Genomic DNA, 9,966 nt, shown 5'->3' with positions numbered 1-9,966 from the left:
AGTACAATCAGAACCCATTGTGTCCTTATTCATGGTTCAGTGGCAGAGGACCTGTGCTGCCTTGCAGAAGGCGTCCCAGTTCAATTCCCAGCAGCATCTCCAGGTAGGGCTGGGAGAGACACCTGCCCAAAATCTTTGGATAGCTACTGCTGCCCCTGGGACATGCCTGCGCGTGTGATTTCCTCCCCGCATATGGAGCCAGGAAACTTATTGCCCCCTCAGTGAAGGGCACTCCTCAACAACAAACTACAATTCCCAGAACTCTTGTGGTGGGAGGGGATATAGGAGGCCAATACGCTTCGCGTCCAGGAGAGAGGCGGGCCTTTGGGCGCCACCGCAAAGCGAGAGCGGAGGAGTTCTACGCCACGCAAGCCACAGAAGCTATAGGGATCGAAAAGCAAGGCTCTGAAGCACAGTTGCCCCCTCAGCGTGCACAAAAAAACCGTAGGGCGGAGGAGGCACGAAGAATCTGCCCTTCAAACCTCTTTGGGCGAGGGGGTCCATTGAGATCCGGAAGTGTGGAGCGAGAACCTTATTCTCCTTTCCTCTTTACTCTCGCCCTCCTATCTTCTCTCTCTTCTTGCAGCAGCTGACTTCAGCTCCGCCCCGTAAAGGCGGCCGCCGGCCAATCCACGCTGCCCTCCTCAACTGGCCAATCCGCGCTCACCTCGCGTGCCTCGTGACTGTCACCTCTCCGCCCTCGCCGTAAAGGGAAGCAAAAATGGCGGCCAAGGTGGTCGGTCGGGGCGCCTGGGGCTCCGCGCGGAGGTGAGGCTGGAGCGGACCCGGCGAGGGTGGGGGGCGTTATTTGGGGGCGAAACGTTAGCAGTGAGCCCCGTCTCCCTCAGCTTGTCACTCAGTGGGGGCGATGGGGAGACGCTTCCTGCCCACGAGATTTTCCCCTCCTGAGGAGAGCGCGCCAAGAGGCGGCCCCTTTCCCTGAGGGAGAGAAACCTTTTTTGTGGAACTCGCGGGGAGGGCAGGAGTTCCCGGTGGGTGCAACACAGACCTCCCCCCACGCTGTATTAACTCAATATAACGGCAAGCATCGTTTATGCACCGCTTTCCCCGTGGTGAGCTCAAGGCAGTGGCTGCTTCCCCCAGCACCCCAATTCCACCCCTGCCACTTCCAATTTTATCCTCACTACACCCCTGTGATGTAGGTCATGCTAAGTGGTTTGAACAAGGTCTCCTAGCAGGAACCAAGAAGGTTGTGGCTCATAGCTGTCAACCATCCCTTATTTGGCGGGAAACTCCCTTATCCCAGCGCCGTGTCCCGCTGCTGTCCCCTATTGATGATGTCCCTTAAATTTCCTGAGTTTCATGCTCGCCCGGCTCGGGAGGGAAGCAGTGGCTTGGGGTCCTCCGTGGTGAGAGAGAGCGCGTGCTGGCGCCATCATCCTGGCGCAAGGAGTTCCATCGGCACTTCCCCGCCCGAGGGGGGGGAGGGAGAGAGGCTCTTGCCCACGCCACCCACGAGCCCGGAGGTGGCAGCAGTGGTAGCAGCTGAGGAGGCGGTCTGAGGGAGGAGGAAGAGGAGGGGATGGGGAGGGACGCAGAAGGGTGGCGCTTCAGTGGCCGCCACAGCGCCACAACTGCTTCATGCCAGATTGACAGCATCTGTCAATCCTACCAATGTATGTAACTCTTTACAATAGCAAAATCCCTTATTTGGGCTGCTGATCCCTTATTTTCGAAGCTGCTGGTCCCTTATTTTCAAATCTGTAAGTTGACAGCTATGTTGTGGCTGCATCAGAGGCACCAACTTGAATAAAATATTGGGGGGCCCAGGTAAACCCCACCCCACATAATTGATCACAAGATGCGGTGCACACCATTCGAATGGCAATGTACATCAACTTAGGGAAGTTGGTGCCCTCTAATATTTTATTTTGGGGGGGGATGAAGGGACCTCACTCCCTAGTATTTGGCTCCTATGGACTGCATTGATATCTTCATGTAAGTCTGGTGTGTGTGTGTGTGTGTGTGTGTGTGTGTGTGTGTGTGTATGATAATTACTGTTAATTTATTTTGTTTGTATCCCGCCATTCTTACAAACGAAGCACGTGTCATATATAAACCTGCAGTATATAAAAGTAAAGCAATTAAAATCCAACTAAGTCTGCTCAAACCCATTGAAACGAATAGCTCTACATTACACCATGTTCATTATTTTTCAATGGGTCTCAGTAGATCTAGCAAATGAATGCAACCTATAGTTGCTGAAACTATTTCTAAATCAATGTAAATTCTTATTTATTCTTCTGTAGGTTTGGCCTAGTTGCCTACCGGAAATACAGCAGTGGGGGCAGCTATCCCAACATCCCTCTGACAGCTCCTCTGCCTGGAGTGCCAAAGCCCGTCTTTGCCACTGTTGATGGCCAAGAGGGCTTTGAAACCAAAGTGACCACCCTGGAGAACGGGATGCAGGTGGCTTCCCAGAACAAATTTGGACAATTCTGTACAGTTGGGAGTAAGTTGATTTCAGTTGCAGCTATGCAGGTTTCCTGGTATCAGATTTATCTGCTTGAGTATATTATGTGACACATTTTGTGTGGTCCAGGATGGGAAAAGCAGACTATTCTCTGCTTTCTTCCCACCAGCAAATCCATCCTGGTTTTCCAATCTAAAGGGTTGGGAATAATTTTGCTTTGGCAAAGAGCCTTATGTTTTGGGGTGGGGGTCATATTTGTGAAGAGGCTTTTGAGCCTTTCCTCCTGACATGCCTCCTGACTGGGTTCCCAATCCCAAGCGCAGGAAGATCTGAGCGTCCACACTACTTTTGGAGGGTAAACAAACTGATTCTCTTTTCTTCTCTCTCTTCTGCCCTTTTTTCAGTCCTTATAAATTCAGGCTCAAGATATGAAGCAAAACATACTGGTGGCATTTCACACTTTCTTGAAAAGCTTGCTTTTTCTGTAAGTAAAGTGATGAGTGATAGTCATATGTACTTGAACTTACTCTTTGCAATTATGGGTGACCAACATCCATTGAAGTCAGTGGACCCAATCAGACTATGACTAATGTTAGGTATCACGCTGAACATATTATTGTAAACTGTCTTGCGGTCTCTTGATGAAGAGCGGTATATAAATTTAATAAGTGATATAACAGCAGCAGCAGCAATTATCGTAATAACCTGTGATCCTTACTACTGTTATTTGGTAGCATGTATGTGCCCTATAATTCCCCTCACCTTTTTCATATCCAGCCTCCTCCCCCTGTCCTGTTAATCCCATAAGTCTCTGAGAGAACCCCCCCTCTCTTAGGCTACAGCCATGGTCACCCGTGGCTAGAACATGGTTTATGCTGACATCCTTCCTTGCTTCTTCTGTTGTGCTTTCAGTCTACAGCTCAGTTTGGCAGTAAGGACGAGATCCTCCTCACTTTGGAGAAACATGGCGGCATCTGTGATTGTCAGGCGTCAAGGTATGTCTATCTAAGCATCCTCCGCTGAAGACAAAATGATCAGGAAACAAATGGGCATCTGTCGAATTTGTATTTTATTCACTCTTTTAAAAAGCTAAATAATATATGGACCTCTAAAATAGGCCTTTTACTGTTGTACCTACTTTCACGCCAGGCTCTTATGTTAATCCTTTTTAGGGTTCAGATTAGAGCCTGTGTTGTGTTGTGTTGTGTTGTGTTGTGTTAGAGTATCACCTGGGAGACCAGGGTTCAAATCCCCACTTAACCATGAAGCTCACTGGGTGACTGTGGGACAGTCGCTGCCTGTCTCAACCTAACCTGCCTCACAGGGTGGTTGTGGGGATTAAACAAGGAAGGAACGATGTGGGTCACTTTGTGTTCCTCGGAGAGAAGCTGGGATAGAAATGCAGTAAATAAATAACAAAACTGTTCTGACTTGTAGTAGCTTTCCAGGGTTTCTTAAGTCTGGCGCACCTTTCTTCACATGCAGTTAAGACTGCTTTTTCATATAGTTTAAGAAAGGGCCTCAGCAGAATCACAGGAATGTAGGAGGTCTCTCAGGGCCATGACTTCACTGAGGCTGAATGTCCTAAACTGCTCATCAACCCAAATTCATCCACCTTTGCAGGGACACCACCATGTACGCCGTTTCAGCCGATGCCAAAGGCTTGGATACTGTTGTCAGTCTGCTGTCTGATGTGGTGCTACAGCCCAGATTATCAGGTGAGGGGGTACAAATCTTGAGACTGTGGCGGGAGAGAGGACATGAAATCCTGGCTTGGGGAGCCCCTGTTTCCACAGATAAAGACATAACGGGCCATGGTTGCTGCAGCAGATATCATGAATATGGGGATTCGGGGCAGGAGAAGAGTAGCATGGGGCCATAAATGCATGCCCACTGAAATTTATTTGTTGGCAACTCACAGGCTTGGCTCTGTTTTGAGGACCATATTGAGGTTCAGGCAGGACTTTCCTTCCACGTGAGAATGGCATGTGAATGTGCCGTCGTAAATTCAGCTTCAGTAAATGTGCTGTTGTACACTGACCAAAAGGTCAAGGAGTTCTGTGAGCTGCATTCAAGGACCCTCTTGTGCTCAGATCCTGCTTGCGGCTTTCCCATGGAGGCACCTCATTGGCCACTGTGAGGACCAGATGCTTGACTATATGGGCCACAGGTCTGACCCTGCATGGCTCTTCATATGTTCTTAGGATGCTTTTTTATCTTGGAACAGATGAGGAAATTGAGATGACACGCATGGCGGTCCGCTTTGAGTTGGAGGACCTGAACATGAGGCCTGATCCAGAGCCACTGCTTACAGAGATGATTCATGCAGTAGGTCCTGTTTGAATCTGTTCCAGGAACAAGTTTTTGAGATTGAAATTGAGCGCTCTGTGTGTGATGCTTGAGAATCCCTCAGCTGCACAGCTTAGGAAAAAGAGCAGTAGCTAAGAGACCGCTTGAACTGACTATGAGGGTGCTCTTTGGGACGACACTGTCAGTGGGCCAAATAGGGGCATTACCAGAACAGCTGCCCAGTGCTGGTTCTGAGAGCCTTCCCAGACTGTGTACCTGTTCTAGGATAGGCTACCTCCCTAATTCCTGGACACAAGAACAGCTCACTTAGAGGATCTCCATCTTGTTGTGATTAAGCCACTGGTTTTGTTGCTGGTGCTCTATGTTCACAAGAGTTGAATTTCTGCTGAAGGCAAAAACTTTTATTGTCTTGCCTGATAAACATATTTAGGCCAGCGGTAATCTCTTGCTAATTAGACTCTTGGGACTCATCTCTTATAAGGCAAGGGAATGCAAATGAATTTGTGGATCACTTCCCCCTCCCCCCAAAAAAGAGCCTCTCCATCCGTTTTTTCTCCCAATAGGCAGCTTTCAGTGAAAACACGGTAGGATTGAACAGATTCTGCCCGGCTGAAAACATAGACAAAATTGACAGGAAGGTTCTCCATTCATACATGCGGAATTACTACACACCCAATAGGATGGTATTGGCTGGCGTTGGGATCGAGCACGACCAGCTGGTGGACTGCGCCCGGAAGTATTTCCTTGGAGCTGAGCCTGTGTGGGGGAGCAGTACGGCTGCAGCAGTGGACAGGTCTGTCGCCCAGTACACAGGAGGGATCCTCAAGGTAAGCCAGAGAAAATCCACTCCTGCTAGCCAGTGGATGTTTAAAGAAGTGCTTCCAGGTGGAGTTGGTGGCGCAAGCTTCGTATTGGAAGAATCCACAGTCTGCGGTGAGCATCTGTTTTCTTTTCCTGATTATTTTCTCCCTCTGCAGCTGGAGAAAGACATGTCAGATGTGAGTTTGGGGCCCACCCCTATCCCAGAGTTGACCCACATCATGATTGGGCTGGAAACCTGTTCATTTCTGGTAAGGACCTCCCCGCCCCCGAAGCCTCTGCTTGCACTCGACATCCTTTACGCCGAACTCTCAGCCACCCACTGCCTTTGCTCCCCACACTCTAGGAGGAAGACTTTATCCCCTTTGCCGTCCTGAACATGATGATGGGAGGAGGTGGGTCCTTTTCTGCTGGAGGGCCAGGCAAAGGCATGTTCACCCGGCTGTACCTCAACGTGCTCAACCGGTGAGTCTCTTCTGCTCGAGGGGCAATGTGACAGATCCCCTCACAAGGCCTCCTTGTCTGAGATCCCAGACTTGTGCTCTCCATTGGGGATGAATTGTGCATTTGTACACGGGAGGTTTTGAGCAGAGGGGAGGAGCAAGACGAGGGTGGAAGATCCAGCAAGAATTCTTCCCAGTGGGAGTTCACCTTAGCTTCTCCTCTTCCCAGGCATCACTGGATGTACAATGCCACAGCCTACCACCACAGCTACGAAGACACAGGCCTCCTGTGCATCCATGCCAGTGCAGACCCCAGACAGGTGGGTGGCTTTCCTGGACTGATTTCACATCACAGACCACATTTGGTGTCCAGTCTTGGGCATCTCCTCTGGCCACCTCACAAGCTGATCAGTGGTAACTGCAGTGTGAGGATGCATTTACAACCACAACTAAAAGCTTTCCAGGCTGGCATGCAAGCAGCCCTGGAACCCCACTGCTCTCAATGGGGCAAGATTGGGTGATACTCTTCATCTTTTGTGAGTTCCAGGAAGAACTCATTGGTGATCAGCGTTTTATACAGTTGCCTTCCTTCCATCCTTCCTGTCCCCACTTGACAGCCACCTTCATTGCTGCTTTTCATTTACTTACTTCATTATTTGTTTCCAGGTTCGAGAAATGGTGGAAATAATCACCCGGGAATTCATTTTAATGTCAGGAGCAGTTGGAGAGGTTAGCTGTTCCTCATATTCCTAGAATTTACCTGCTGTTCTTAAACAGAGCAGCAGCAGCAAATTCCCATCTGGGTACCTGGGAGGAGCTCCTGGGGAGGTTTGTGCTGCTCATGACTTTCTGGTATCTTTGGTCACTGACCTTGCTCCCTCCTTCCCCATGGAGCACATGAAACAAAAGCCTGAAGCATAGGTTGTGTTAGTCCTCTGTCTCTTCTTCCAGGTTGAACTTGAGCGAGCAAAGACTCAATTGCAGTCCATGCTGATGATGAACCTGGAGTCTCGGCCGGTTATTTTTGAGGATGTCGGAAGGCAGGTGTTGGCAACTGGCATGAGGAAGCTGCCCCATGAGCTCTGTGTCTTGATTGGTAAGTAAACTTGACTGGTTTTTCTAGGGTCTCTTCTTTTTCTGGGCCTCATAGCTCAGAGCACCTGCTTGGCATGCAGAACATATCAGGTTCAATCCCCAGCAGCATCTCCAGGTTGGGCTGGGAATGTCCTCTGCCTGAAACCCTGGAGAGCTGCTGCCAGTCAGTGTAGACAATATGCAGCTAGAGGGCAGCTTCTCATGTTCTTCTGAGGGAGAATATATTTTTGTAACCATCAGTTTTATTTTGGCCTCTTACCAAGACCAGTTTCATTGTGGTCACATCACTTTGACACTCCTGGGCACACACACAAAGCTCTGGCTCCTAATGCAGTTTTAGATCACTCTCATTTCTCTAGCCACTATGGGCCATATGACTGCTGTTTGCTGGCCCCTTGATCTCCATTGCTCCTACTGCACCTCCTTCCTGGCTTAGATTTCCATTTTTGTGCTAGCCACCCCGAACTCATCTCCTGCTAATAGTGGGGTGAGGAGCCTCCAGCTCCGAGGCTGAATGCATCCTTCTGGGCCTCTCTATCCAGCCTTCATGACTTTCCAGAGGGTGTGCTCTGCACCACATTGGGTGCCTTTGCCTGCTTGGAACGTGTCCTTTAGCTGTGCTGATGTTTCTTGCTTTGGCTGGGTGGAGGCTAGATAGATGTATGCGTGAAAAGACACCTCTGGCTTTTACACAACTGGAATGTTGCCTCCCATCTTAACAAAATAACATTCACATCTGTTGCTCTAGCCCCACTCAGTGCCTTTGGAAGGTGCGACCCTTGGGCTGGAAGCATTTGCCTGTTATTCTTACAGTTCACCATTACAGTCCAATAGCCAATACCTACATGTACTCAGCACCAAATTTAAAAAACTAAATTTGCATAAGCAGAAACAGCGGCAATGTGGCTTTACTTGGTATTGGTTCTGAATGTCCCTTGAAGCCATGCCTGATAGTTTTGTTCCCCTTCTTTAGGCAAAGTGAATGCTAGCGACATCAAGAGGGTGGTGACAAAGATGCTGAGGAACAAGCCGGCTGTAGCCTGCCTGGGGGACTTGACTGAGCTGCCCAGTTATGAACACATCCAGGCAGCCCTTTCCAGCAAGGATGGGCGGCTTCCAAGGATGTATCGGCTCTTCCGTTAACAAGCCCTCTTGGATCCACTTGTCGAGATTTGTGGTTTCCCTGCCAAAGCAGCTCCCGTGTGTGTGAGCCCAGGAGAGAAGCTTTGTGCAGGTTCTCCAGGCACCTTCGTAACTTTGAAAAGAGCACTCTGGGCCTGTCAACTCAAGCACCTTTTTCTCTGGAAACAGTTTCTTCTTAAGTTTCCTAAACGAACAGCAAAACATGCACCAGTGAAAAGACAGTGGAAAGAGCTGCCCACAGAAGTACAGCCTGCTGATTTGATTTTATATGTGTTGCAAGCCACCCAAGAGTGGCTGGGGCAACCCAGCCAGATGGGCAGGGTTTAGACAATAAAATTATTATTATTATTATTCTCAAAGTTTCTGTTTGTGTTGATTTTTTGTCCTAAATCAGGTGCCTGCAGCCCAGCGACCAAGACCCGTTCCACTCCATGGTAGTAAAGAACACAAATAAATTAATATAACAGGTCACGTGTTGTGATTACATACTGATATTTGCTTGGCCACAGGAATATACTGATATAAAAATTAGACACCCAAGGTGTATATTTTTGATTGTAACATTTCAATATTTCACTATTACAGTGGTGCCTCGCAAGACGAAAAGAATCCGTTCTGTGATTCTCTAGCGGTTTTTCCGTCTTGCGAAGCAAGCCCATTGATAGATTAGCGCTATTAGCGGCTTTTAGCGGCTTATCTGCTGATCGGATCAGCTGATAAGCGGCTTAGTGGCTTAGAAAAGGGGGGGAGGGGGAAAAACCAGCAGGAACTCGCAAGACATTGTCGTCTTGCGAAGCAAGCCCATAGGAAATTCGTTTTGCGAAGCACCTCCAAAACGGAAAACTCTTTCGTCTAGCGAGTTTTCCGTCTTGCGAGACATTCGTCTTGCGGGGCACCACTGTAATTGCTTTTAACCTCTTAGCTAGAATGCACAAAGGGAAAGGTATGATTTCTGTGTGAGGTTCCCTATCTAACAAGGTGGCACAGATGGCCCTCCAGGATGTTGTTCTATCATGAGTTCTGGACTGTAAAACCAGCTATCCTTGAAGCTTCTTGGGAGAAAGTAGAAGGGAAGTGAGATACAAGGAAGGCATGTCAATAGCCCAAAGGCCTGGTTGCCAGAGTAGCAGTGATAGAAGCATGAGATTTGAGACCAATGGCCTGGCAACATTTGGGCCACTCCAAGGTGATTGCAAGGGTGAAGATACTGATATGGAGCCATGTGTGGTTTTTGTTGTGTTTTTTTTACTTCTCATGACCCGTAACCTTTCCTGATATACGTAGAAGGATGTTTATGTTTTAAGAATGTTTAGATATTTTGTGGCTCTTTGTGTGCTGCCAAAAAACCCTTGTTCTGATGCTCCTCATGGCAGACTTCTTAACTGGGAGTTCTAGCCTATTGCAATAGCTACAATCAATGCTGCGTCCCTCCCTGGGTGCTGGACTTGAATTAATTTCCTTGGTTCTCTGTTTAATTTAAGAGGTGGTCCCTCAGCTGGGTAACAAACAGAGTGGTGTAGAAGTACATTCTTACTACAATACTTGTGTAGAAGTATATGCCACTATTATGGTCTTTCACTTAGGCAGGAAGAGTAGAGTGCTTAACAGTGACTGGAAGCCTCAGGCGAATATTTGGGCTATCTGAAGAATGGGATTCTTTTCCTCTCCTACTGCCCACTTACCCATGGCCAGCCTTTTCCTCTGCCTCTATAGAATTACAGC

The 9,966-nt window shown here is 48.6% G+C and overlaps 1 protein-coding gene and 1 long non-coding RNA gene across 2 annotated transcripts; one reads left to right on the top strand and one right to left on the bottom strand.

Annotated features, from left to right (window-relative positions):
- The first annotated feature begins 646 nt into the window (after nt 1–646).
- On the top strand, nt 647–8,597 carry PMPCA (peptidase, mitochondrial processing subunit alpha). Its single transcript, XM_081179883.1, has 13 exons — nt 647–768; nt 2,271–2,473; nt 2,839–2,918; nt 3,347–3,429; nt 4,058–4,152; nt 4,662–4,762; nt 5,308–5,571; nt 5,722–5,814; nt 5,910–6,028; nt 6,236–6,326; nt 6,673–6,735; nt 6,958–7,102; nt 8,075–8,597. The coding sequence occupies exons 1-13, from the start codon at nt 722–724 to the stop codon at nt 8,242–8,244; spliced, it is 1,554 nt and encodes a 517-aa protein (XP_081036009.1). The 5' UTR covers nt 647–721; the 3' UTR covers nt 8,245–8,597.
- On the bottom strand, nt 7,464–8,067 carry LOC308579123. Its single transcript, XR_014004309.1, has 2 exons — nt 7,900–8,067; nt 7,464–7,843 (listed from the first exon to the last, which is right to left on the bottom strand). It is a non-coding gene; the product is annotated as an uncharacterized lncRNA (long non-coding RNA).
- Nucleotides 8,598–9,966: the final 1,369 nt, after the last annotated feature.

This window comes from Podarcis bocagei (assembly GCF_964188305.1).
Source record: "Podarcis bocagei genome assembly, chromosome: Z".
In the NCBI taxonomy this organism is placed as follows: Eukaryota; Metazoa; Chordata; class Lepidosauria; order Squamata; family Lacertidae; genus Podarcis; species Podarcis bocagei.
Note: the sequence above shows the minus strand (reverse complement) of the source record. Positions and strands in the feature narration are given on the sequence as shown.

What these genes read in the sequence shown, in the direction of transcription:
- PMPCA (XM_081179883.1), top strand. Translation starts at nt 722, where the DNA reads ATGGCGGCCAAGGTGGTCGGTCGGGGCGCCTGGGGCTCCGCGCGGAG. An exon ending in TGTCAGGAGCAGTTGGAGAG is followed by an intron (nt 6,736 to 6,957) that starts GTTAGCTGTTCC and finishes CTCTTCTTCCAG; the next exon opens with GTTGAACTTGAGCGAGCAAA. An exon ending in TGAGCTCTGTGTCTTGATTG is followed by an intron (nt 7,103 to 8,074) that starts GTAAGTAAACTT and finishes CCCCTTCTTTAG; the next exon opens with GCAAAGTGAATGCTAGCGAC.